Here is a 27,679-nt window from a genome sequence, read left to right as displayed (position 1 = left end):
AGGGCTGCCTTCATGTAACACTACCCATGAAAACCAGCAAACTTCATACAATTCAATATGCTGTTTTGATTTATGTTATTAAACAAATACAAATTACCCAGAGGATTATATAAAACTTTTATTCACAATTTCAGTAATTTCATGTAACTAATTTTGGTTTTTTGATAACTAATTAAATGTGAAAATTACCTTGGAATGTGTGTTTTGCTATGGTAAGATTTTCAGCGACGCTCCATCTGCAGTGCCCCGTTTGCTCCCGGGGTTGGGGCACAGCTGCCTGCCTGAGGATAGGGAGGAAACCCCACCTCTGGTGGCTCCTTGCCTGGAGAGTGTGGCCTCACCTGGGAGGACCAGAGTCCTTGATGTGCCTCCTCAGAAGTAAGCCCTGCTGAGCTTGTGGGGAGCGGGGGTTGTTCTTCTCCAGTCAGTCACTTGAGCAACCCAGGCCGCCTGAGGTGGGCTGGAGGGCAGGATGCGAGGAGGCGTGTGGCCAGAGGATCCCCTTCCTTTCTAGGAATCCCTCCCCACCCTGAGAGACCAGAGGGGGGCCACTACTCCCTCCCTCTCCTGTGGCTGAGCTTCAGAGGGGAAGGGCCATCCTCCTCCTCCTCCTCCTTCTCACAGCTCCCACTTCCTGCCCGCTGGGGGCAGCTGGCCTTTGGCTTCTGCTGCCCCTGCTCCCCCGCTGCCTTTTGCCTGGGTGTGGCCTTCTTGGGGGAGGCAGCAGTCTGTGGCCTCTTCCTGCGGCTCCTGCTGGGCAGAGGTTTCCTGGGCGCTCTCTTCTGCTCCGCCTCCTCCTCCTCCTGCTGCTGCTTCAGCAGCTTCTTGAAGCTCTTGGCGGTGTGTGTGCCAACAGCAAACCAGTCCTGGGGGTGGGGAGAGGCAGGAGGTGGGAGCGAGAGGAAGGGGGAGCCCCAGCACAAGCTCAGCCAGGCCAATGGCCATAGACCTCAGCGGGGGCGCGAGGGCGGCAGAAGGGCCTGTGGCGTTGGGTTGGGTCCATGCGCACTCCCCGCAGCCCCCCTGCTCCTCACCTGCGCATGCACAGTGTTGATGTGGTACTTGACTCCACTCTCGGACACAAACTCCTTCTCACACAGCAGGCACCGGTATCTCCCAGCCACAAACTCCCCCTGCAGCGAGACGGAAATGTGGCCTAGAATCTCTGGCAGCAAGAACTTGAGGAAGACAGCGGGGGGGGGGGGGAGGAGGAGGAGGAGGAGGAGGAGGAGGAGGAGGAGGAGGAGGAGGAGGAGGAGGAGGAAGAAAGCGGAAGGAGGCCCCCCCCCAGATTTTAAGTGCAGGTGTCTAGTCTCTGTGGAGGGAGGGATCTGCCAGTTGGGGTGCAAAGGTGGTGGTGAATCCAGGGGTGCTTTGGCAATGGCAGGCAGCAGAAGCCCCCCAAAGCCACACATCCTGCAGCCCTAAGGAAAGGCTGGCACATACCAAGGTACAGCTGCCCAGGTGGGACTTGAGGCCCGAGATGCTGCTGTAGGCACACTCGCAGCCCTGTGGTGGAAGGAGAGAGGCAGGAAAGGGGGTCAGTGGCCCCTGAAAGCAAGAGGGGCCTCCTGGAAGCGGCAGGAAATCCAGAGTCAGATACTTAGAGGCTCTCCCCACTCTCTACCTTCATTGCGATGCAAAAGGACAGAGTGAGCAGCCACAGATTATTCTGTGGGAAGCTGAACACCAAGGAAGAGCCCCTCCCCCCAACAACCACTGCAAGTGTTTGGGGGCAAGGAGAAAGAAGCTCTGCTGCCCTTGTACAGTCAGGAGCATGGGAAGGGGGGTCCCTGAAAGGGGAGTTGGTGGCCTCCCCCAAGTCACTGTTATCCCAGGCCTTGCCCAGCCGTCCCGTTACCTGGTTTGGGCAGCGGACCCGTCGGCATGCCTTGATCTCTGCCCTCCACTTGCTCAGAACCTCCTGGCTGACAGCAGGCAGTCCTGGGCGAGTGTATTTCAGCTGAGGAAGAGAAGAAGCGAGCAGAGCCGGAAGGCAGAGTGAGGAGCAGGGGCTGCTGCCTCCAGCTAATCACACATCAGCCCCCCCCCTGCAGCTAACCAGGGGCAAAGCACCCTGACTCCTGAGCCCCAGGGATACCCCCTTCCTCCAGAGCCCAGGCAGCTTCTTGGGTTCCCAGCCCCGGGGGGGGGGGTGCTGCCATTTGCACCTGTACTTTGATGGACTTCCAACTCCATTCCAGCATTAGGCAAAATGTCAAGCCTTAAAATAGCCATTACTATAAAATCTCAGCCGCGTCGTAACAAGCCAAGCCCATGCCCAGCGCCTTGCTCTGCTTTCCTTTGGACCCCATCAGCGAGGCCGATTGTCTGGGCAGCCCAGGACCTCCAGACACACGGCCCAGGCTTGCGCCCCGAGGAGCTCCCTTCCCTGCTGCTAATGCAGTCATTTGACTTCACCCCTGGAAGTGCACTCCATTGCCTCTCGAGGTGGATGGACGACAACAACCGTAACAAAAAGCTTTGGGCAACCTCCCTGCAAGCTGCAAGAGAGCAGGCTGGGGAGGCCTCCTGAGGCAGGGGCTTCTACAGTGTGCAAAAAGCGCTCCCTGTTGTATCCTGGCCCCTCAGCAACCTTGAGGTCTCCCAGGACTCTTCTTGCTCCCAGGGCCAAAGGGATTCCGAGGAAACGGGCGCACCTTTCGGTCCTCGGGAACCAGGTCCTGCCAGACCTTCCGCCTGGGCCACTCCTTGGCCAGGGCCTCCTTGGCCAGGGCCTCCTGCAGGTGGTGGCCAGCTGCCTGGGCAGCTTTCCTCAGAGCACGGCGGCCTCCACTGCTGGGCTCTGCGCTTGCCACCTCCTTCTGGGGGGCCGGCTGGCTGTCTTGGCACAGCAAGGAGATCTGACAGGAAGGACACAGGGAGCGATGTTCAGAAAGGGCCACCAAAAGGAGCATGGGAAGGAAGGAAGGAAGGAAGGAAGGAAGGAAGGAAGGAAGGAAGGAAGGAAGGAAGGAAGGAAGGAAGGAAGGCTGCAGCAACTGGGACTTTTCCATTTAGGGAAAAGGCGAGAAAGAGGGACATGGCAAAAGTTTGTAAAATTATGCAAAGCCTGGAGAAAGTGAATAGAGAGCTGTTTTTTCTCCCTCTCTCATAACCTCTCTCATAATAGTGCTGACCTTGAAAGCCCTAAACGGCCTTGGCCCAGTATACCTGAAGGAGTGTCTCCACCCCATCATTCTGCCCGGACACTGAGGGCCAGCACTGAGGGCCTTCTGGCGGTTCCCTCACTGCGAGAAGCAAAGCTACAGGCAACCAGGCAGAGGGCCTTCTCGGTAGTGGCGCCTGTCCTGTGGAATGCCCTCGCATCAGATGTCAAAGATAGAAACAACTACCTTACATTTAGAAAACACCTGAAGGCAGCCCTGTTTAGTGAAGTTTTTAATGTGTGACATTTTAATGTATTTTAATCTTTGTTGGAAGCCGCCCAGAGTGGCTGGGGAAACCCAGCCGGATGGGCGGGGTAAAAATAATAAATTATTATTATTATTATTATTACTACTACTACTACCCTGGAGCTTGTGGACATTCCATGAAGCTGAAGGCTAAAAGGACAGTAAAAGTGAAAGTGCAAACTGTGGAACTCCCCCCCACAGGAGGCAGCAATGGCCACCAATGTGGGTGGGTTTAAAAAAGGAATGGAGGGCTGGGCTTTCGATGGCTAACAGTTGCCATGGCTCTGCTCTGTCTCCAGTCAGAGGCAGCAATGCTTCTGAATGCCAGTGGCCAGAAGCCGCAGCAGGAGAGGCTCAGGGCTCTTGTGCTCAGATCCTGCTTGCTGGCTTCCCACAGGCACTGGTTGGCCGCTGTGAGAACAGGATGCTGGACTGGGTGGGCCACTGGCCTGATCCAGCAGGCTCCTCTTAGTTCTTATGTTCTGGCCAAACACCTACCACTGCCAGCTCAGAAAGGGGTAGCGAAGGCTCTCTGCAAGTGACAATGCCCACCCCCCATAAGAGCAGAGGGGGCTTGCAGTGGCTTCTCTGGGCGTTGCCCCGCCCCCTCTTCCACCTGCCTCCGCAAAGTGTCTGAGCCTTGTGCCAGAGATGGGGAGATGGGTCCCCCGCCCCTCTTTGCTCCTCCGCTGGCAACTCACCGGGCCATGCTCCATCTTCAGGTGGTAAGCCAGGCCCGCCTTGGAGCGGTAGGCTTTGCCGCAGTGCTGGCACTTCAGAGCCATCTGCTCCAGCTCGGCAGCCTCCTTCCCGCACTTCCGCGTGTGGTAGAGGAAGCCCAGGACGCTGGTGAAGCTGCCTGTGCAGCCCTGGGGGAAGAGAGAGGGAGGGGAGCAGGGAGGAGCACAGGCTCTCAGGAAGGAGGGAAGCCAACTCTTGCCGGGGGGGGGGGGCTCTGCGTCTCCCCTCCACCACCAGCTGGAAGGTGGCCCCAAATGAGGCAAGTCAGCCCAGCCCCGCATCCACCGAGAGGATCCTGAGGCGGTCTGAGGTCCCTGCCCCAGCCTGGCCCAGGCCGCTCCATCTCACCTGCCTTGGGCACTTGAGCTTCCCCATCCGCTTCAGCACCCTCCGCAAGCGCCCTCTCTCGCCCAGATCGCAGGCGGCCGCCTCTGTCCCCACTGGCTGCGTAAAGGGGAAGGGAAAGGCTGGCCAGGGAGACGCTCCAAGCCGAGGGAGTCAGATTGCAAGAAAGGAGACTCCCACTAAAGCACAGGAATAACTTTCTGGAGGCAAGAGCCGTTTGACAGGGAAGTGGGCTCCCTGGGAAGGTGGTGGACTCTCCTTCCTTGGAGATTTTCCATCAGAGGTTGGGTGGCCCCGTCAGGGATGATGCAGTTGTGATATCTGTGTTGCAGGGGTTGGACTAGATGACCCTTGGGTATCTCTTCCAACTCTATGATTCTGTGCTTGCAGGTGACCCAAGGCCAAAGGCCCAGGAAGACCTGCTGGGGCTGAACTGCCACTGTGTCAGGGGGATGGAAATACAGGCAGGCCGGCTGGGCTTCCAAGGGTCCAAGGACTGAAGCATTTGCCTGAGGCATCCTGGGAGTGCGCAGCATCTACTTACCAGGCTGTTATGGTCTGCCATGATGTGGTACTTCATTCCTGCCAGAGACCGCAGCTGCTTCCCACAGTGGTGGCATGTGAGCATCTCCTAGGAAGACCACAAGGCATTGCACATGTCAGCAGTAACCGCCAGTGTCACAGTGGCCTGAGTGGACTACTTCAGAGTAACGACGCTACGCAGCTCTGCATTTTATTCTTTTATTGGTGCTGCGTATTTACAGTGCTCAAGTCATTGCTATTTACACGGAGCGATGTTGTCAGTCGGTTTCAGAACCTCCTAATGGCTTTTGGCGCGTCTTTCTCCAACACAAAAGCTTTGGCAGACCCATCCTCTTGCCCCTCCTCTTCCTGCGTAATTCTGGAGTTGGAGGGATGGGTCTTCCCCCCTTGCTTGCCCCTTCCTGTCCCACCTGGGACCCTGGCTCCTCTACCTTGCCTGAGCCTCGGACACGACTTCCTGCTTCCCCACTGGAATCGGAACTCTCCCTGCTTTCCCCTTTGCTCGGGGACGGGCTTGAACTCAGGAGGGGAGGGACTTCGCGATATCCCCTGTCCCTCACATCCACCCCCCTCCCAAGCTCTCCTTCACCCCTCCCCAGGCCCCCCCCATGTGTCGGTGACGACTGGAAGCCTAAGAACTCAGTGCTCTCCGAGCCCGTTGGTGTGAATACCTCCCCCCAGTCCTGCGAGCCCCCCCCTTCCGCCTGGGCGGACGGGAATCCCAAAAAGTCCGTGGCGTCAGAGCTGGTGGGGGTAAAAACGTTCTGCCAATCTGCTCCTTCCTCAGACTGGGTGGATCTCGGTGACACCCATACCTCATCCTCTGGTTCCTCAAACTCCGCTTCCCAGCGCCATGGTGAGCTGCTCTCCCGTGCCTCCTCCTCCTCCCCCTCCCTTTCCATGTGCCAGGGCTTGGGTCTGTGGGGAAAGAGGGCGTGAAATTCTTCCACCAAGAATTCCTCCTGTATCTGAGTGGCTGGGACCCATTCATTCTGGGACGGTGGAGCATCCTCCCATGCCATGAGGTACTCCAGTCCCCCCACCCCCCACCTTGAATCCAGGATGGCCGTGGCCTCATTGAGTTGCTCCCTGCCTTCCCTCTCCCCCCCTCCCTCGGGGGTTTGTTCGCTGTCTCGGAGCCTGCTGCTTTCCCTGTACGGCGACAGCAGCGATCTATGAAACACTGGATGCACCCTCATGTCCTCTGGCAGTGCCAGCCTGTATGCCACCGGGTTTACCTGTTGCGTGACCGTGAAGGGGCCCAGCCTTTTGGGTGCCAGCTTTTTGCACCTCCCTCTGGTGGGAAGGCCCTCCGAGGACAACCACACCTTGTCCCCCACCCTGATGACCTCCCCTTGTCGCCTGTGGCGATCTGCCCCCTTTTTGTACGCTTCCTTGGCCCTCTCCAAGTGTTCTCTGAGCTGCTGGTGCACCGTCTCCAGTTCCTCTGCCCAATCCTCAGCCTGTGGGCCCTCCTCCTCCTCCTCCTCCCTCTCCCTCTCTGGGAAAGATCTGAGGTCGCGCCCGTAATTGGCCTTAAAGGGCGACACCCCTGTGGAGACGTGCACTGCATTGTTGTAGGCAAATTCTGCTAGTGGCAAGCGATCCACCCAGTCCGTTTGCCGCTGGCTGACGTAGCATCTCAGGTACTGCTGCAGAATGGCGTTGACCCTCTCCGCTTGTCCGTTGGTCTGCGGGTGTCTAGCCGTCGACAAGCTGACCTCCACCTGCAGGAGGTTCATGAGCCGCCGCCAGAACCTGGAAACAAATTGGCGGCCACGATCCGAAATAACCCTTAAAGGTAATCCATGCAGTCTGAAAATGTGATCAACAAACAGTTTGGCTGTCTCTTCTGCCGAGACTGCCCTGGCACACGGTATAAAGTGACACATTTTGGACATAAGGTCCACCACCACCAACACTGCAGTCTTACCCCTGGACGAAGGCAGATCTGTGATGAAGTCCATGGACACCACTTCCCACGGCCTGTGTGGTGTGGCTAAGGGCTCCAGCAACCCTGGTGGCGCTGCTCTGACCACCTTCGCCCGCTGGCAGGTGGTACAGCCCCTTACATAGTCTCGAACATCTTCCCGCACCCCTGGCCACCAGAAGTGTCTCATGACTAGGTGAGCGGTTTTGTCCCTTCCAAAATGCCCCGCTGTAGGGTTGTCGTGCATCTGCTTGAGGACCGTACGTCGAAGCTGGGTGGTGGGCAGGTACAGCGCACCCTTGTAGAAAAGCAGCCCTCTGCGTTCTGCAAAGTCTTTTGCCTGCTCCCTCCCCCCTCTCAGTTCTCTGAGGATGCGGTTGGCAAATTCATCCGCTGCCGTCAGAGCTGTGAGTTCTGCCTCGCTCACCACAGCTGCTCCGCAGGACCATGCCGACGGGGGGAAAATGTGCCTTGGGGCTGGTGGCGCCTCCTCCTCCATGTACTCTGGCTTGCGGGAGAGGGCATCCGCCCTGACATTCTGCTCCCCCGGGATGTAGTGGATGGAGAAGTTGAAGTTCGAGAAGAACTCTGCCCACCGTATCTGCCGCTGGTTGAGCACCCTGGCAGTTCTCCAGAACTCCAGGTTCTTGTGGTCTGTGCACACCTGGATGGGGTGCTTTGCGCCCACCAGGAAGTGTCGCCAGTGCTGGAACGCAGCGTAGATCGCAAGAAGTTCCCTATCAAACACTGTGTAGTTGCGTTCAGGCTGTGTCAGCTTCCTGGAGAAGAAGGCACAGGGTCTCCACTCCCTGTTGGCGTCCAGTTGCAACAAAATTGCGCCCACAGCTTTTTCAGAAGCATCTGTCTCAATGCGTAGGGGCGCGTCCTGCACCACATGGAACAGGTTTTGGTCTGAGGCGAACACTCTCTTGAGGCTTTCGAACGCTGCTTGCGCCTCTGGTGTCCACTTGAACTTCTGCTTGCCTCTCAGGCAGTCCGTGATGGGAGCCGTAACGCGAGAGAAGTTCTTGATGAACTTCCTGTAGAAGTTAGCGAAGCCTAGTAGGCGTTGGGCATCTTTGCGCGTCCTGGGGCTGTGCCAGTCCAGGATGGCCTGCACCTTGTCCTTGTCCATCGCCAGCCCCTTGTCTGACAGCTTGTAGCCCAGGAAGTCCACCTCTTTGGTGTGAAACTTGCACTTCTCCAGCTTCACATACAGGTGGTTCTCCTTCAGGCGTTGCAACACCTCTCTGACATCTTTCACATGCTGCACTGGGTCATTCGAGTAGATAAGGATGTCATCTAGGAAGACCAAGCATTTCCTGAAGAGGAGGGACCCCAGGACGTGGTGCATGAAGGCCTGGAAGCATGCTGAGCCCCCTTGCAAACCGAAGGGCATCACCAGATATTCAAAAGAGCCCAGAGGCGTGAACATCGTGGTTTTCCATTCATCTCCTTCCCGGATCCTGATCAAGTTGTACGCCCCCCTTAGGTCCAGCTTGGTGAAAATCTTGCCCCTGCGTGCCGCTGTCAGGAGATCATCCACTCTGGGCATGGGGAAAGCCACTGGCTCTGTCACCGAATTCAGCCGTCTAAAGTCCACCACAAGACGGCGCTGTTGCGTGTCTTTCTTGTCCACCCAGAAGACCGGGCTGCCCCCTGCTGCCTTGCTTTCCCTTATGAACCCCCGCTTGAGGTTCTTGTCGATGAAAGCGCGCAGATCCTCCAGCTCCTGGTCTGACATGGCGTACAGCTTGGCTGGGGGTATCGTAGCCCCTGGCACCAGGTTGATCTGGCAGTCAAAAGGCCTGTGCGGGGGTAGGTGGTCGGACTCCGCTTCGCTGAAGACCTCCTGCAGGTCCCAGTACTGCTTGGGTATTGCCTCACCCCCTTTGATATGCATGGTGGCCACCGTGGCTATTGGAGGCCCCTCCCCTGGTTGGTGCTGCATGCAATGTTCCAGACAAAAGTCCGACCCAAACGTGATGCACCTCTGGTGCCAACTGATGGAGAGGTCGTGGCGCGCCAGCCAGCTCATGCCCAAGACGATGGGGGGGTCTGAGATGGTGGTGACGTTGAACGCCAATGTCTCTGAGTGCCTTCCCACCGTCATTCTCATGGGGGGGGTTTGATGTGTGATGGCCCCTCCCAGCAGCTCCCTGCCGTCAATGGTTGCCACGTGCAGAGGAAAATCCAACTGCAAAAGCTGGATTTGGTGCTCTTCTGCAAAGCTGCTCGAGAAGAAGTTGGCGGACGCCCCACTGTCAATTAAGGCAAGGACTGTCAGGGGATAGCCATTTGGGAGCGTTAGCGTCACTTCTAGAACCACTCCTGCTCTGGGAGGGGTGGGCTGGCTCTGCACCTCTCTGTGCGGGTGGGCGGGCTGGGGCTGTTGTCTGCTGACTGTGCCTGGCTGCTGCCCCTTGTCTCCTGCAGCCAGGCTTTCCCGTTTCCCTGCTGTGGTGCTGCGTCAGTGGGGGAGGGCACCACCGTTCCCGCCTTTCCTTGCCACTCCCTGCGATGTGGGCAGTCTCTGACGAGATGCTGGGGTGAGTTGCAGAGAAAGCAATTCCCGCCCCTTCCCTCCTTGCGTCTTGGCGCCGCTGGGGTTTGAAAAGCCCGCGCGCGCGCGCTATCAATCTGCATGGGCTCCTGGTCCTGGCTGGCTCCAGGCGTGGCTTGAAAGGGTTGTTGAGGGAGTGGCTTCTCCTGCGACCGTGGGAACCAAGCCCGCTTTGCGCGCGTCGCTTGCTTGTCGTTCCACCGGGATTCCTGCCTCACCCCCACCGCCAGAGCTGCTTTGCTCAGCTGATCCATAGTACTGGGCTTTGGACCTCTCGAGAGTTCATCCTTCACCTCCTCGCTCAAACCCAAGTAAAACGCAGCTTGCATGGGAGGCGAATCCAAAACCCACCCCAGTCTGTGCACCAGCATGGTGAATTTCGCCCAATATGCGCGAACTGTCATATTTCCTTGGCGTAAATTATGCAGTTCCTCCTTAGTCTGGTCCAAATGACTATCGGACGAATACATCGTCCTCAAACCTTCTAGAAATTGTTGGACATTTTTCATGCAAGGATTCTTGGTTGCGATTAATGGTCTTAGCCACTCCCTGGCTGCTCCGGTGAGATGTTCCACAATAAACGCTACTCTGTGCTCATCATCGGGGAACTCATTCTGGTGCAGCTCAAGAGCATACACGATCTCAGTCTCAAAGCCCTGAAACTCCTTCGGGTCTCCATTGAACTTGCTTACAAGGGTCCCTGCTCTCCTTCCTGGCAGCACTTGGACTTGGGGAGCCCCTCCCGCCTTGTTTTTCTCTGCATCCAGCTTGTTTTGGAGGTCTACCGCCACCGCCCTTAAATGCTGCTCTTTTTCCTGGAGCTCTCTCACCTGTTCCGCAAGTTGTAGCCGGTCGTCCTGGACCTTCTTAGTCTCCTCTTTAGCTGCCTTCAATTCTCCCTGCGCCTGCAGCGACAGCTGTTGCAGTTCTAGCTGGGCTTGCTCAGCGATCTGCCGCCACTTCTCCGCCTCGGACACGCTCATCCCGGCAACTCCGAAGTAGCCCAAAAAGGATTAGGAGGTTGCTGTCACAGTGGCCTGAGTGGACTACTTCAGAGTAACGACGCTACGCAGCTCTGCATTTTATTCTTTTATTGGTGCTGCGTATTTACAGTGCTCAAGTCATTGCTATTTACACGGAGCGATGTTGTCAGTCGGTTTCAGAACCTCCTAATGGCTTTTGGCGCGTCTTTCTCCAACACAAAAGCTTTGGCAGACCCATCCTCTTGCCCCTCCTCTTCCTGCGTAATTCTGGAGTTGGAGGGATGGGTCTTCCCCCCTTGCTTGCCCCTTCCTGTCCCACCTGGGACCCTGGCTCCTCTACCTTGCCTGAGCCTCGGACACGACTTCCTGCTTCCCCACTGGAATCGGAACTCTCCCTGCTTTCCCCTTTGCTCGGGGACGGGCTTGAACTCAGGAGGGGAGGGACTTCGCGATATCCCCTGTCCCTCACAGCCAGCATCTGGGCAGCTCAGGCTGTGGGAACATCTCCCGTTAGTCCTTGCTCCTGGAGTTTGGAGTCTGAATGTGTGTCCCCCCTCCAATCCCTGAAACTGACTTGCTCTGCTCTATTCTACTATGGGTTTAATTTCTGCATTTAAAAATTATGGGTCTTTGTTTTTAGTGATAATTTGACTGTTACCTTTTTTTTGTAAAGTGCTTTGAGCTTTGTCTTACAAACAAGCTGTATATAAATTTTACAAAATAAATAAATAAAGAAGAAGAAGAAGAAGAAGAAGAAGAAGAAGAAGAAGAAGAAGAAGAAGAAGAAGAAGGATTTATTATTTATTACCCGCCCATCTGGCTGGGTTTCCCCAGCTACTCTCAGCGGCTTCCAACAGAAAAATAAAATACAATAATATATTAAACATTTAAAGCCTCCCTAAACACGGCTGCCTTCAGATGTCTTCTAAAAGTCTGGTAGTTGTTTTTCTCTTTGACATCTGATGGGAGGGCGTTCCACAGGGCGGGTGCCACTACCGAGAAGGCCCTCTGCCTGGTTCCCTGTAACTTGGCTTCCCACGACGAGGGAACTGCCAGAAGGCCCTCGGCGCTGGATCTCAGTGTCCGGGCTGAACGATGGGGGTGGAGATGCTCCTTCAGGTATACAGGACCAAGGCCATTTAGGGCTTTAAAGGTCAGCACCAACACTTTGAACTGTGCTCAGAAACGTACTGGGAGCCAATGTAGATCTTTTAAGACCGGTGTTATGTGGTCTCGGGGGCCGCTCCCAGTCATAGAATCATAGAGTTGGAAGAGACCACAAGGGCCATCCAGTCCAACCCCCTGCCAAGCCGGAAACACCATCAAAGCATTCTTGACATATGCCTGTCAAGGCTCTGCTTAAAGAGACAGTCACCAGTCTAGCTGCCGCATTCTGGATTAGTTGTAGTTTCTGGGTCACCTTCAAAGGTAGCCCCACGTAGAGCGCACTGCAGTAGTCCAAGCGAGAGATAACTAAGAGCATGCACCACTCTGGCGAGACAGTCTGCAGGCAGGTAGGGTCTCAGCCTGCATACCAGATGGAGCTGATAGACAGCTGCCCTGGACACAAAAGTTGGGGACCCTGGGTGCTCCCTCCGGTGCTTTCCTCTCATGCAGACCTGCAGAGCAGAAGCTGCTTCACTGAACCCTCCGTCTCAACGGCCAAGAACAATGCAAGCACTATGCAAGCAATCCCACAAGGGACACCCCCTGGGATGCGGGGGAGAAGGAGGGCTGGCAGGATCCCCTTGAATTCCAGGGCGAAATGGTTCACCTCTGAGCAAGAGCTGCTGGCAGGATGGGGGGTAGTGCGGGGGGAGCTGCTCCTGGGGTTTTTCCAGGAGTAACTGGCTGGCAGATGTGGGAGACAGGAAGCAGGATGAGGTGGACTTCCCTTGGCCTGATGGAGCAGGTTTCTTATGACATTGTTACGCCCATGGCTTGAGAGGGAGTTGCAGGGTTGGAAGGATCCCCAGGGATTGCCTAGGAAAAGGATAAGGTCCCACCCCGCCCCACCCCGTCTGCTCACATGCTGGCAGTTGGTCATGTGCTTCTTCAGCCCTTCCACCGTCTTCCTCACGACAGCCCTGCAGGTGGGGCAAGTGACGCGGCCTCTGCTCAGGATCTCCAGCTGCCACTGCTCTTCCAGGCTGCCTGGCGGAGCAGAAGAAGGGTCTGACTCAGCATCTTCAGGTTCCTGGCTGGCCCTGAGTGGGGCAGCCCTCTCACCTGGCCTGTGGGCTTCCCACTGGGGCATCTTGGCCTGGCCCACCTGCTGCAGGGCTCGTCTTTCTATGCTTAGGGACACAGTCACGCTTACTGGCTTTCTGCACCCCACCCTCCCAATTATGCACCCCTACAACCCCTTCTGCCTGCTTCTTCAGCTATGCTCCACTCCTGGCTGCACACAGGGAGGGCAGATAAGAGGCCCCGCCCCTTTGCCAAAGGTCCTGGGGTCTAGAGGACGAAGGCTCTGGTTTCTTGGCTTCTGTCCTCACCAAGCAGCTGCGATGTCGGGGTCCTGTTTTACCTGCTGCATATACCGGTGCGTCTCTTTTCCTATGGTCACACTTGGGCTTGAGATGAGGCTGTCGCCCCATCTGCTGCCATTTCCCTGGGACAAGGAAAAACAGCAGTGAAGGTTTGCCTCTGCAGCCAGGACCATCAACCCTTCACCACAACCCTGAACCTTGGAGAGATGGAGGTCAAGGGAAGTGACCGCCCCAACATGGGCTCAACCTCCAACACAGGAAGAGGAATAGTTCATGAGGGGCTCCCATTACTTGGGAGCAGCGAAGCTCAAAGTGTAGAGCTCCAAGGGACAGGGATGGGCAGCCCCCTCACATCAGAAGGAACTGAGCTGAGTAGGTGGGCAGGGAGCCTCCAGCCCTGCTCCTTGCAGGAGAGCCAGGAGCATGCAGGGACCCAGAGAAAGGAACCCAAGTAGAATCCACTCACCAGATTTCTGCTTCTTTTGGGGGAGATCCTTGTCATCGCCTACATCTTTGTTTTCCTGCTTGTGCTTTGCCTTGGAAAGGGAATCCCCAGCTAAGAGGAGGAGAGAGACTGAGACAAGTGGTTTGGGGGGGGGCGTGTAAAGTATATTATAGTGGTACCTCGGTCTACGAACTTAATTCGTTCCGGAAGTCCATTCTTAAGCCGAAAGCGCTCTTAAACCAAGGTGCGCTTTCCCTACTGAGGCCTCCTGTCACCGGTGCCCTTCCACTATTTGGCTTCCGGGGCAAAGTTCGGTTTTACGGAGTTCGTTGCCCGAACAGTTTCTTAACAGGACTGTTTATAGACTGAGGTACCACTGTATTATTATTTCATTCTATAATGTATGGCAGGCACATACAACAGGTCAATCGCGATCTACTGGTCGATCGTATACTGTGAGCAGATTGCAGTCTCTTGCAAGTTGGATGTCCCTGTTATATATAACGTATAGACTTCAAGAAGACATCTGAAGGCAGACCTGTTAAGGGAAGTTTTTATGTTTGATACTTTATCGTGTTTTTAATATTCTGTTGGGAGCTGCCCAGAGTGGCTGGGGAAACCCAGCCAGATAGGTGAAGTACTGTATAAATGTTACTGTTATTGTGATTGTTATTGTTTGGGCTGGGTGTTCATCAGTATGCGGATGACACCCAACTCTATCTCTCTTTTAAATCAGAACCAGTGAAGGCAGTGAATGTCCTGTGTAAGTGCCTGGAGGCGGTTGGAGGATGGATGGCGGCTAACAGATTGAGGTTGAATCCTGACAAGCAAGACAGAAGTACTATTCTTGGGGGACAGGGGGCGGGTAGGTGTTGGGGACTTCCCGGTCCTGAATGGGGTAACTGTGCCCCTGAAAAACCAGGTGCACAGCCTGGGAGTCATTTTGGACTCACAGCTGTTCATGGAGGCACAGGTTAATTCTGTATCCAGGGCAGCTGTCTACCAGCTCCATCTGGTACACAGACTGGTACGCTCCCTGCCCGCAGACTGTCTCGCCAGAGTGGTACATGCTCTGGTTATCTCCTGCTTGGATTACTGCAATGCACTCTACGTGCATTTTCTTTTCCCCTCCTCTGAACGCAGTTCAGCAGCAGGATCGGCGGCAGCAGGATCCTGCATTCAGAGGAGGGGAAAAGAAAAAAGGAGTGTGCTTCTGAGCAGGCAGGGCACCTTAAAAGACCACCACATTAGTGCTGCTTGGCAGAGCGGGCGCTAAGAAGCTTGCCCTCTTGTGCGCTGTTCCCTGGGAGCAAGTCCCATTGAACTCAGCAGCTTCCTGCCCCGCGCGCTTCCTCCCTTCCCTCCCTGGTTATTTTTGGTGCAGAAGCAGGATCAGCAGCAGTGGGGGAGTCTCCAGAGGCAGGCGGAGGAGGAGAAGCACAGCCCAGCGGAGCGCGAATTCGGCGCTCCCGCCCGCCGCGCCCTCCAGCTTCCCGTCGCGCTCTCTGGTTCCCCGCCATGCTTGGCCTTGCCGGAGGGCGCGGCGGAGAGCTGGAGGGAGGGCGCAGCGCGGTGGGCCGGAACGCCGAACTCGCGCTCCGCCGGGCTGTGCTCCGCCTCTGTCCACCAGCCCCGTCAGCAGTGCCTCTCTCATGCACCGGCCCTGCTTCTAGGGGGCAGCTGCCCCCTCCTGCCCCGCGCTGGGTACGTCCATGCGCCCAGTCGTTTTATACGCCAGAAAATATGTATACCTCCCACCCAGCAAAGGCTCTGGGCTTTTCCGGAAGAGGAAGGTGCCAAGCTCAAGAGCCGGGCTGTGAGAGAGGAAGAATCGCAAGGCCCCACGCAGCCCCTCCTCACCTTCCCTCGCCTCCTCCTCCTCCCGGGCAGGGGTCTTGCCGGCGGTGAGCTTCGCCTCCTTCATCTCCAGCCAGTGAGCGGGGCTGGGAAGGGATCCGTCCTGGGTGGGCTCCGGCGGTGATGAGAAGGAAGACGAGCGGCTGCCCGACTCCTCCGATCTCGGCTCTGGAGGAGCGACTCGGCCCTACGGGGAGAGAGAGGCAGCGGCGGGGCAGGGCGGGCTCCTTCTTCGCCCGGGACGAGTCCGCGGCGCCTCCCGCCCCCCCCCCCCCGAGACCGACCTCTGCGAGGCTTCTGGCGCCGCCCGGCACAGGAAGGGTTAAGGACGCTTCAGTGGACTAGATGACCCCCGGGGCGCCCTCCCCTCCCCACCCGACGGCCTCCGTCATTCCGCCCCCTCCCCTCCGGGAGTTCCAGCGGGAGAGAAACTGCTGCTCCCGCCCCGCCCCCCGCCTCGCGTTGCCAAGGTGACGGAGGAGGAGGCGGGGACCGGGCGCCACGCCCTCGCCCTCCCCTCGTGACGTCATTACCGCCGGTCGGGAGGACGGCGCGAACTTCCGGCGAAGGCCAGACTCGCGCACGGGTTTTGCGCTCTATGACCGCGTAGCGGGGCGGCCGCTCTGCCTCTCTAGGGCACCTCTATGGTCGAAAAGAACGCAGAGAGACGAAAAGGGGAGGGGAGCAAGCGCAGCCCACTTGAAACTCGAGGTCCCTCTGTCCCGCCCTGAGGCCTAGAGCGGCCCTCTGGCACCGCCCCTGACAGGAAAAGCACGCCCTTGGCCGGAAGCGGAAGCGGGCTGGCGACCGCGAGGCGACATGGCGGCGGCGGCGGCGGCGGCGGCGAGCTCGACCGAGGGGCCCCTGCCGGTGTGCGTGCTAGTGCTGGGCATGGCCGGCTCGGGCAAGACGGCGCTAGTGCAGGTGAGCGGGGCTACGGGGAGCGAGGGAGGGAGGGCGGGCGGGGCCGGGCTCCCCTCGGGCTTGACGGCGCTTCTCTTCCCGCAGCGGCTGACGGCGCACCTGCACAGCCGGGGCTGCCCTCCCTACGTCATCAACCTGGACCCCGCCGTGCGCGAGCTGCCCTTCCCGGCCAACATCGGTGAGTGGCGGGGCTGGGGCTGGGGCGGAGCGGGCCTGGCCTCTGCCTGGTCGGGGGGCGTCATTTCTCTCCCTCTCCTTTTCCCCACAGACATCCGAGACACCGTGAAGTACAAGGAGGTCATGAAGCAGTATCCTTACCTGGGAACGGAGGGACAGGGCCTCAGGAGGCCATGGGGGCTTGGCAGGGTCTCCTGGCCCCTAGCTGGGGGTGGGCAGGGCCAGCTGTGTGGGGCAAGAGGCGTTGGGCACCAAAAGGCAGCCCTGGCAGCAGAGAGCATCTGAGGAGAGCCTGCTCAGGCCAGAGTCTGAAAACACGGTTGGGTCCAGGACTGGGCCAGCTGCTTCATGATGGACGTGCCTCCTGGTGCTGCTGCTCCACTTCCTAGCCAGGAGGACCCCTGGCCCTCCTGTCCCAAGGACCAGACTTTGCTTTCTTTGGATGGAGCAGGGGTCAGCAAACTTTTTCAGCAGGGGGCCGGTCCACTGACCCTCAGACCTTGTGGTGGGACGGACTATATTGGGGGGAAAATGATGCAAGAACACCACCAGCCCCAGTGGCTGTTTACCTGTGTCTTGCAATAGCAGGGGCTGGGGGCAGCGGCGGAGGGACGATGACTGGTATGTGAAAGGGCTCCAGAGAGGAGCTGCTTAAAATGGCGGTTGTTTGAGCGCTGCTGCTGCTACCACCAGTAAAGCCCAGCCCCCTTCCTCCTCTAGGCAGGGTGGGGAGAAGCCAGGAGAAGGGAGGGAGGAAGCGCTGCCACCGCCGTGTGAGGGAGAGGGAAGAACGCACGTGCTGGTGATCCACACGGCGATTCCTGGACCGTCCACGGACCGGATTCAGAAGGCAATTGGGCCTGATCCAGCCTGCGGGCCTTAGTTTGCCAACCCATGGGCTAGAGCAGCGGTCAGCAAACCTTTTTCAGCAGGGGGCCGGTCCACTGTCCCTCAGACCTTGTGGGGGGCCAGACTATATTTTGAAGGGGGGGGAAATGAATAAATTTTTATGCCCCACAAATAACCCAGAGATGCATTTTAAATGAAAGGACACATTCTACTCATGTAAAAACACATTAATTCCCGGACCGTCCGTGGGCCGGATTGAGAAGGTGATTGGGTCGCATCCAGGCCTTAGGTTGCCTACCCCTGGGCTAGAGGGTGATTGCACACTGCGATGGGTGGAGAAAACCAATATTGAAAGGATGTGGTAAGTCTGGGCATGGTGTTTGTGCAGCTGGTGAAATTGCCAGTGTGTCTTTGGAGCTGTCGCTGCTGACGCTGGCGATCTCTACAGATGTGGTTTTATGTGACACCTTTGCTTTAAATGGTCTGAGTGTCTGGGGTAGAGGAAGGGGAAGGGAATACGCTGATACAGGTGACTTTCAGATTTCTACCAACCTTTCCTGAATGCGCACCAGGTATGGGCTGGGCCCCAACGGCGGTATTGTGACTTCTCTGAACCTTTTTGCGACAAGATTTGACCAGGTACATAATTCTTGGTGAATTTCACTGAATGGTACTGCATTTAGCTTGAGTTTTTACTTGCCAAATATCCTCTTGGATAATTTTCCAGCAGTGATGAGCATTTAACATTCTGGGCTACATCAGAGCGCCACATATTATTATCAACACTAAAGCTCAGAGCAAATTTGTATCTGAACTAATTGTAAGATGTATTTTAATTAATTGATTGCCTGTTCTTATGTTCTTTGTATACTGTGTTAGTTTTATGATGTTAGCCGCCCTGAGCCCGGTTCCAGCCAGGGTGGGCGGGGTACAAATAAAAATTATTATTATTATTATTATTATTATTTATATCCCAGTTAACGATTTAGTCACATAATGGTAATTCTGTACTGTAATTCTGATGCTGATTATCTCATGGTTTTTTGTGTATCATGAACATAACTGCAAACTTTAATTCTCTGTTTCTACCTAAAATCATCTTTCTCTTTCTGACTAGGTGATGAAGTTCATTGAGAAACGACAGGCAGCATCTCAGTGAGTGAATGGGAAGCCTGGTGTCACGTGGGGTGGGGGGTGATGGAAGTTCCTCTTGACGGGAGTTGCGTATGCAGCCTCACCTTCAGCAGAACAAAGGGGTGAACTGCGTCACGTTATTGTGCATGTATTCAAGAGGGTCATTCCACTTTTCTGGCTTAGTGTGAGGCATTCAAGGCAAACCATAATTAATCTTGGAAGTGAAAATAATTACAAAACAATTAAAGAATAAAATCTGGAGTTTAAAAGAGAAGAGACTTGCAGAAGATTTTGTGAGAGTTCTCCTCCTCCATTCCTATTAAGACCCCAATTTTGTGCTGATCTCACTCTGATCTTTAATCTCCACTCAGGAGCTGATGAGTGGAGATTAAATTCTGCTGCCTGGGCTGTGGAATTCTGTTCCCTGATGAGAGCAGGATTGTGCAACCAGTGCACGATTAAACCCTGTCTTCCAGGTGTTAGCTGATTAGTGGGTGAGCTTGTTTAGGAGAAAGTGATTTGGTTTTTATAAATCATTTTTATTAAATTTTTTACTTTAACAATCCAATCATATCACATTAATTATTCCAGATTACACAAATACATATCGAGTAATCTAAATATTTTGCCAAATTTATAAAAAAATGCTTCTCATGCTTCAGACTCTGAAGGTTCTAGTCCAGCGATGGGCAACCTTTGGAGCTTGGTGTGTCAAAATTCGCCAAAAAACCGAGCATAACTTGGGTGGTGTGTCACTTCGAGAAAAACCCCATAATTTCACGATATTTATAGTTTAAATAACAAAAATGTATAATCGTAATATATAACTGTTTTTAATAAACCAAAAACTAATTATTTAACCAAACCAAAAAACCCTTATTTATCACAAAGTGCCCAGGGTTGTTGAGCTTTTTGGGGGGAGCTGCTGACCAAAGTTTTGGAGGTTTTTTGGGGGGTGCCCCAAAGCTGCTGCGCTATTTGGGGGGGGGGAAGAGAACAGAAATAAATGACAATACCTTTGCTGGAACTAACACGCAGCACTGGCATAATCTGCCAAAGCGCCAGAAAAAACAGCACAGAAAGGGTTAAAAACCAATCTCTGGCTACCAGCAGCAGCAACAACAACAAAAAGGATCTGGAGAACAAATGGGGGGGAAACAATGGGCCGATGGGGCGCGTGCCAGCAATGAGGGCTCTGCGTGTCACAGGTTCGCCACCACTGTTCTAGTCACTCATAAATTACTGCCTTTCTAATCATTATAATCGAAATCATTTCTAATCATTATAGTCCAATATAGTCCAAATATTTTCCAATAATTCTATTATTATCCTTCAATCTTCTCACAGCTTCTGAGATATTCCCACAAGCGAGATTAACCAAACAATACCTATTTCTGTGTGGATTTTATATCTATGCTTCCCCCTCAGTTCCATTGCAATCTCCTTCCGCGTTGGAATTTCTGCGGAGTCCAACCAAGAGTCTTATCATGCTGGCAGCCACCATCTTCAGACAATCCAGTAGTAGATCCTGTTCGAGCGTCTGCTCATTAATTTCTCCAAGCCGGTTGCAGATTACAGTCTTTTCAGGAGAGGGTCAGTCAAGTCCAAACTCAAAACACATATCTAATGACATATTTGTGGCTCCCTCGCCCTATGTCTGTTTGTCTGCAACCCAGTTTTAACTTCAAGATGGTGGAGTCCCAGTTATAACTGCGTCACAACCCCTAAATCTTCTTAAAACCATCCAGGAATTTTAACAAGCTCCAGCTACTGATGAGATCTGCATTGGGGAGCCTTTGATCTTCCAAGCTTATCAAAAAAGAGTAAATAAATCCTTAATTGTATATATTTCCTTTTCCACACAGTTTATATTTTAAATACCATATTATATATATCAACGAATTCCGCTTTCCGTTTCTCGCTTGTTCTAGATGTTATAAACGGTTCTTCCAAGGGAGTTTTGTTAAGTTAAATCTTAAGGCATAAATTTTTTTTAAAAAGTCTCGCTCCCCTTTTTGTTCCATCCAACATACCACTCTGTCTCTGATGTGATGTTTCCTCACATTGTCTTATCCTAAATGGCTGGGTTTTTTGGCAGAGTCTTCCCCCTCTTCGTCTGAACCATGCCCGTGATTTAAATCCAATTTTTCATCTCAAATCATGGAACTTGACGCCCTGGCGGGGACAGCGTCCGAGAGATCCAGGCCACCTCAGTGGCTTTCCATCCAGTGCCCCCCCTGCCCCTCCTTCCTTCCGATTTGGGACCGAGTTAAATAGGCATCTGCAGATGAGACTGCCTCTCCCCATCTCCGGGGAGATTTCAGGAGGCTGCTTACTCCCATACAGCCTCTAATTACCCCTTGATGTTGGAACGATGGTATCTTCCGTCGCGCCTCAAGCAGAAGTGTTTGGAGAAAGTGGCATGTGAGTGAGAGAGAAAAAATTCTTCCCTTGCAGGTACGTCCTGATTGACACTCCTGGGCAGATTGAGGTGTTCACCTGGTCTGCTTCCGGCACCATCATCACAGAAGCTCTGGTGAGGACCTTCTGCTCACCTGGCCTCCTTTGCAGGAGGTGCCTGGGGGACGGTTGCTCTGTTGGGCTAATTCTCCCCCCTTTGATGTACCCATTTAGGCTTCCTCCTTCCCATCCGTGGTGGTTTATGTGATGGACACGTCACGCAGCACCAGCCCTGTCACGTTCATGTCGAACATGCTTTACGCCTGCAGGTAAGAGGAGGATTCTCTCCGTAATGTTATTTATTTATTATGCACTTAATAATGGCTTGCCCATTATTGGAGGGCATCTCTCTTATTGTTCTTTGTTTGGGGGGGGGGGTTGCTCTCTCAGTAGCTGCTGAGAAGACTCAGAGACAACTCCCTCATTCCAGGGAGGTGGTCTTGTTAGCCCCTCTTCTGGTGGCTTCTTCACTTCTTCTTTTCCTTGAACCTTGAGCAAGAAGCCGCTTCTGCTGCTCTTAGGCGTTCTCTAGGAAAGCACACAGACTGCCTGCTCTTTCAGGCATGAGTTTCTAAGTGAAATGTCTTTGTGGCAACCCCAGATCTAAAGTGGCAATCTCTGCATCCCTGATCATGCTGTTGTTGTCTTCTCAGTATCCTGTACAAGACGAAGCTTCCTTTTATTGTGGCCATGAACAAGGTGAGTGGAATGCCCTGATCCAGTCTGACTTGAACCAAGAAGACCGTCTGGATGATGCTTTCCCGAAACAAGTTACATATGCTTCAGGGAAGCAGGAACTGGTAGTTTTGGGGAACTTCAGGGACACCCTGGGATCTTTTGGGAGACGTACTCCACTGAGCATGGATTCCCCCACCCAATTCCTGGCCTGCCTTGTGGACAACTTGTGTTTTCAAAAGGTGGAGGAAGAGAGGAGATTGACTGACCTTGGCATTAGCCCAGCCTCTAGGGAAAAATAGTTCAGTGGCTTTAAAGCAGTGGGAACTTGGGGCAGGAACGACGGCAGACAGTGGTCATGCATGGTGTGCTGGAATTCAGGCTGCTATGGAAAGCTTAAGCGGGGTGTAGCTAAATAGATTTCTTGCATTTAAGGAACTTGATTTTAATATGCTTGGAGAAATGCTAGTCAGGTGGATTCCATGGCCCAATATGCTGACAGGGAAAGGAGCTGAGTTGGGTGGAAGCCTTATGAAAGGCAGAGTCACAAACAATTCCAGTGCGAGAGAGAGAAGATCAGAGCATAGGTAGACAGTGGGATGTAGGAAGTGAACAGCTAGTCACGCAGGTGTTATTTGCATTGGTTTGGCTTCTTCAGCCGTGGCCTACATGACACAATGGTAGGAGATGGGCATTGTGTGCTGTTGTGGCCACTCCTGTCCTAAAGTGAGGGTTGGACAGAAAGAGGGAGGGCTTGGTGTTGTGTGCAGATCATGCAAAGAGCTGCACAGAAGTACTTGAGTCTGAGAGCAGAAACTGTTTTGAAAGTGTTTGGGTGAGGGCGGCAGAAGAAGAGGATGAAGAAAGGGATGTTCAGCCAGCAGGAAGATGGCTTCTTGGAGCAGAGCCTGCCACTTCCAGAGAGGAAGGAAGGCAGCCTGACCCCCATGAAGAATGGCAGATTGCCAGGATGGGGGGAGGCGAGCAGGCAGGCATGGAAGGCTCTCCAGGTGCCTTGAAGGGCTGATGAAACTTGGCTGTTCCATTGCGTCTTTCGAGGGTGGAGCTTGCACTCTGGGTGTGACCACAGCCTTCCCTTGTTTCGCTGGTCCTTGTCTCATAATGGGGGGAGGAGGAGAAGGAGCCGCTGCCTCTTGGCCTGGCCTGGCCTGCCATGTCTGAAGAGAAGCAGCCGTCATGGTGTGGAGCCTGTGGTCCCTGCCCCAGAGGGGGCATTGGGGAGCAGCTGACCACCGGTGCCCCCTGCCCCCCTCCCTCACTCTCTGCCTTCCTGACGCAGACGGACATCATTGACCACAGCTTTGCTGTGGAGTGGATGCAAGACTTTGAAGCCTTCCAGGAAGCCCTCAGCCAGGAGACCACCTATGTCAGCAACTTGACTCGCTCCCTCAGCCTGGTGCTGGATGAGTTCTACCACTCACTCAAGGTGGGCACGGCTCCCCCCCCCCCCGTGTGGATGATGAATGGGACCTCTTTGCAGGCACACTCCTGAAATTGCATGAAGTTGGCATTTGTGTCCCACCTTCACTCTGTCCAACTTTCAGGGAAGCGGCTCCAAGGAGGGAGGGAGGGGCACCTTCCTCTGCAACCCGCCCTCCCCAAACCCTGAGTAGCCCAGGTATCCTGTGCTGTTGCATCTGGACAGGCTATTGTTGATGCTTGCAGGACTTGGTCCAGGGAGGCCAGGTCCGATCCCCCCCCCCAGATGGCCTTGGATGTGTCCCTCCCCCTGTGCCACCTCCTCTTCTGGAAAAGGAGCTTGTGCCAGTCACTCCTGTCCCTGGTTAGGCAATGTGCTGGTGCTGATGCTCCACTGGAGCAGAGGAAGGTATTTGCAAGCCCCTCTCCTGTGCTCAGTTCCCACCCTCCACACAAACCCTGCTTGAAACGAAGGACTTTCCCTTGCAGGTGGTTGGTGTGTCTGCCGTCCAGGGGACAGGGCTGGATGAATTTTTTGAACTCCTCTCCAAAGCTGTTGATGAATATGAGAGGTGAGAGAGTCCGCTTGTGTAAGGGGTCACCTAGTCCAGTGTCCAGTTCTCACGGAGGCCAACCAGATGCCTGAAAGCAGAGCCAGAGGCCAACAGGAGCCCTCTGTACACCTGCTTTTCTCAGCAACTGGCATCTAGAGGCATCCTCCCTCTGCTTGCGGAAGGAGAAGATGGCCATCCTCCGTGCCTTGTCCTAATCCTCTTCTAAAGCCATTCAAATTGGGGGCCATCACTGCTCCAGAGTTGAACTGCATGCTGTGTCAGGAAGTCCTTCCTTTTGTATGTCCTGAGTCTTCCGACTTGCAGCTTCATTGGATGCCCCCAAGTTGTAGCATTGCAAGAGAGGGATGAAAGCCTTTCTCTCCCCCCCTTCTCTGTCAGGCCACCTCCCAGTGAGGCTTCTGCCATCCTGCTGGGCTGCATCCCTGAACAATGGGCCAGATGAGTTTGCATGAACTCCCAGGCTTCCTGCAATTCCACTTGGGGATCCCTCTAGATATAGCATAGGGTGACCAGAACAGGGGGCCTTGGAGGGGGCAAGCCCCCCCTCTGCTGCTCTATGGAAAGACATGAAGCCCAGCGGGAAGTCTCTTCCCCTGCCCATTCCAGCCCTGTCTTTGAGTCAGTGACTGGAGGTCTGGGCTGTGGTCCTTGCTGGAAGGGGCCCTCCTCCTAGTCTCCACAATGGTTGCCTGGGAGTGAGGATGGGGTGCCCAAGAATAAACAGCTGAAGCCCATTTCTCTTCTCCCTCCAGAGAATACCGCCCAGAGTATGAGCGCCTAAGGAAGAAAATGGTGAGTCTGTCTGCAGATGCACTTGGCGTGTTGCTCTGCCCTCTGTTGGTGCTTCCCCTGCCCCCAGTCAGTCACATGTGAAAAGGCTCCCCCCCACATCATCATTATCTTTTTATTATGTGTACCCCACCTATCTGACTGGGTTGCCCCAGGCTCTCTGGGCGGCTCCCATCAAAATATTAAAAACACAACAAAACCTCAAACGTTAAAATCTTCCCAATACAGGGCTGCCTTTAGACGTCTTCTAAAGTTGTGTAGTTCTTCATCTCCTGGACATCGGATGGGAGGGCATTCCACAGGGTGGGCGCCACTACTGAGAAGGACCTCAGTGTCCAGGCTGGACAATGTGGGTGGAGACGCTCCTTCCACTTGTGTAAGTCCTCCTTTGGCCTCAAGGCGGGCACTTCCATCTTACCAGCTGATGGAGGAGGTCAGGGAGTATCTCCTGCCAGCATGTTGGGGGCTCCCCATTGCCTTCCCTTCTGCTCCCCTTGCCAGAAGAACTCAAAGCAGGCGATGGGGCTCAGGGTTTAGTGTGCTGCAGTTGCATGACCCAGCCCGCTGCCTTCTGTCCATGTGTGCACATAGGTGTACATCTTTCTAGATACTGGAGTCCTGAGTGCTTTCTCCTTCCACTCTCTCTCGGCTCTGAAGGACACGCTCATGATCCCTGTGGCTGCTATTGTCTCTGTTTATAGGCAGCTTCCGACCTGAAGAACTCGGAGCTGCTGTTGGCCCTGCAGGGCTCTGGCTTCTCACCAGCTTTGCTGCTGGTGGCAGCAGCAGTTTCTTTAGGAGCTGCACAGGTGCGCTCTAGGCACCCCCAGGGCATGCTGGGAGGCGGCAGGCAGGGACCCACCTGTGCTGGAGGACCAGCAGGAATTGCTTCCTTCCCTTCCCTTCCCTTTCCTTGCTTGCAGGAGCAGGTGGAGAGCCAGCAGCAGCAGGAGCAGCTGCAGCGTCTGCAGAGAGACCTGGGCCCCCTTGCGATGGAGAGCAGTGCGGCAGCCTCAGGTGAGTCAAGGCCAAGGGGGTGGGGTTGCGGAGGCCTTGCGGGGAGGGCTGGCCTTGAAGGCTAGAGAGGCTGCTTGAGGGCCACAACTGGTGGACACACTGGCTCTTGCCTTCAAGCAGGGAGGAGGCTCCAGAAGCTGCTGGCAGTGCCAACCTTTCCCCCATCCCTTGAGCCATTGCTCTGGGGAGGCAGAGAGGGTGCTGTGTGAGGGTGCTGGGTACCCTGGCTGACTGCTTTCCTCAGCTGATCAGCTGGGGAGCCTCATGCTGTAGCTGTTGGACGAGGCGGCTGCTGTCTCCTCCTGCCTGGATTCCCAGCCAGCCTCTCCCTGTTTATGCCTGTGGCTTCTGCCTGCCATGGCTGCGCAGCCCCTCTTGAGCACAAAGGATGGGAGTCTTCCTGGCACAGCTTTGCCCATTGCCTTGTGGTGGGGGCAGGAGCAATAGAGGTGGGCCCCTGGCAGGCGGGCACAGTCTGGGGCCAGGACAGGCTTGGCAGCTACTTGGCTTTTGTCTCCAGGCTCCATAGCAGAATCCGCAGCGGGTCCCTCGGCACTGATTCTGACCCGAGGAACTTTGGAGGGGGAAGAGGAGTCGGAGGAAGGCCAAGAGAGTGACACTGATGACATTGACCATGAAGGTAAGGCGGCCTCTGGAGATTGGGAGGGGTCAGTGGTTTGGGGGGAGGGGAAGGCAAACCAAGAGACCAGTGGGAGAAGGGGCATCCTCCAGAATGCCTGCATCCCCTTTCGGGGTGGCTGGTTTGTTGGTGCAGCATGAGTCCTTACCTTGATCTCAGAGGGACTTTGTGTAGCAAGCTCTCTTTAAGTCCGCTGTGGTTGGCCAGGGCTGTTCCCTACAGGATGGTCTTCCCCCTTGGTGGTGTTTTGGGACCCACTTCACCCACTTTTTGTCTCCTGCCCTAGTGACGGAGGAGCGCTGCGAAGAACCCGCCTTCCGGAACTTCTTGCAGGAGGCGAAGCAGCGCTACTCGGCCAGAAGCAACCACTAGGAGAGGCGAGAGGAGAAACCAAGGAGGGCCTGGAGCTGGAGGAAGTTGGGCCCCTGTGCAAGAGACTGGCCATCCCCGGCTCCTTGGTGCCCACACAGGAGGATTCTTGGGCCGCCCTTCTGTGCTGCCTTCTGTGCTGGTGGAGCTGAGCAGGGCTGGCTGCAGACTTCTGCCCATTAACACAGAGTCCTTGGAATTGATGGACCCCATTTTGTTTGGGGGTGAGGCTCCAGCAGAGACCGCCTTGGCCAGGGGAGGCAGGTTCAACCCATTGTGGAAGAGCATGCGTTGAAGCGACCCCTGCGAATTTCACTGTAATATTGTATGTGTTCAGTTTGTAAGTTATCATGAGATAATGTATATTTTGTTATGAATTGCTGCTTCTGCCTCTTCCTGCGAGGAGTATGCCAATGGAGAGGCAGGCGGGGCCTTTCAGAATGGCATGGGAACCTTGGGTGGGGGCCCATTTCCCTGATCATCTTGAGAGGGTTGGAGAAGATGTGGCTGGAAGGCAAGAAGGGGAGGGGGCTCCCTGAGGATCTGCCTGGGTTGGGACTGGTCCTCCTTTCACCTGTTCTAATAAGGGAGCTGGAGTTGGGGGTGAAGCAGCAAGTGCTTCTGGCTGGCAGAAGCCCAATAAGAGGAAAAGCAAGGGCTCCCAAGGAACCTCCGAAGCGAGGATGGGCAAGAAAGTGGTGCCCATGGTTTAGCCTACAGTGATTGGGGGGGGGCAAATTTCCTACCTTTACATCTGTGCTGGTGGAGTCTGACTGGGAAAGAGGTAACAGATTCCCCCCTTATGTGGCAGCTGTGAGAAGGCCGATCCCCCCTCCCAGGGATGATGATGATAATAATAATAATAATAATAATAATAATAATAATAATAATAATAATAATAATAATTAATAAGACCCAGGTGGCACTGTGGTTAAACCACTGAGCCTAGGGCTTGCTGATCAGAAGGTTGGCGGTTTGAATCCCTGTGACGGGGTGAGCTCCCGTTGCTTGGTCCCAGCTCCTGCCAACCTAGCAGTTCAAAAGCACGTCAAAGTGCAAGTAGATAAATAGGAACCGCTACAGCGGGAAGGTAAACGGCGTTTCCATGTGCTACTCTGGTTTGCCAGAAGTGGCTTTGTCATGCTGGCCACATGACCTGGAAGCTATACGCCGGCTCCCTCGGCCAATAATGCGAGATGAGCGTGCAACCCCAGAGTCGGTCATGACTGGACCTAATGGTCAGGGGTCCCTTTACCTTTAATAATAATAATAATAATAATATAAATTAATTGTACCCCGCCCATCTGGCTGAGTC

The 27,679-nt window shown here is 54.8% G+C and overlaps 2 protein-coding genes across 3 annotated transcripts; one reads left to right on the top strand and one right to left on the bottom strand.

Annotated features, from left to right (window-relative positions):
• Window positions 1-162: 162 nt before the first annotated feature.
• On the bottom strand, window positions 163-15,689 carry ZNF512 (zinc finger protein 512). Of its 2 annotated transcripts, XM_035110805.2 has the most exons (13): window positions 15,600-15,689; window positions 15,319-15,502; window positions 13,480-13,569; window positions 13,052-13,135; window positions 12,551-12,675; window positions 5,047-5,133; window positions 4,506-4,601; window positions 4,118-4,285; window positions 2,661-2,864; window positions 1,862-1,963; window positions 1,447-1,509; window positions 1,035-1,133; window positions 164-866 (listed from the first exon to the last, which is right to left on the bottom strand). In XM_035110805.2, the coding sequence occupies exons 2-13, from the start codon at window positions 15,380-15,382 to the stop codon at window positions 552-554; spliced, it is 1,497 nt and encodes a 498-aa protein (XP_034966696.1). In that variant the 5' UTR covers window positions 15,383-15,502; window positions 15,600-15,689; the 3' UTR covers window positions 164-551. The 2 variants fall into 2 exon arrangements, with proteins under 2 accessions (XP_034966697.1, XP_034966696.1); XM_035110806.2 differs by lacking the exons at window positions 1,447-1,509; window positions 15,600-15,689 and having other exon boundaries at window positions 163-866; window positions 15,319-15,581.
• Window positions 15,690-15,723: 34 nt separating this feature from the next.
• GPN1 (GPN-loop GTPase 1) lies at window positions 15,724-26,741 on the top strand. The gene is made up of 14 exons (XM_035110808.2): window positions 15,724-16,239; window positions 16,324-16,417; window positions 16,508-16,547; window positions 17,838-17,904; window positions 18,383-18,420; window positions 20,857-20,935; window positions 21,034-21,128; window positions 21,513-21,558; window positions 22,835-22,981; window positions 23,464-23,546; window positions 24,302-24,341; window positions 25,262-25,355; window positions 25,876-25,995; window positions 26,282-26,741. Exons 1-14 carry the CDS (start codon window positions 16,135-16,137, stop codon window positions 26,365-26,367), a joined length of 1,134 nt encoding a protein of 377 aa, XP_034966699.2. The 5' UTR covers window positions 15,724-16,134; the 3' UTR covers window positions 26,368-26,741.
• Window positions 26,742-27,679: the final 938 nt, after the last annotated feature.

This window comes from Zootoca vivipara, chromosome 3 (genome assembly GCF_963506605.1).
Source record: "Zootoca vivipara chromosome 3, rZooViv1.1, whole genome shotgun sequence".
NCBI lineage: Eukaryota > Metazoa > Chordata > Lepidosauria > Squamata > Lacertidae > Zootoca > Zootoca vivipara.
This window is presented reverse-complemented; position numbering and strand designations above follow the sequence as displayed.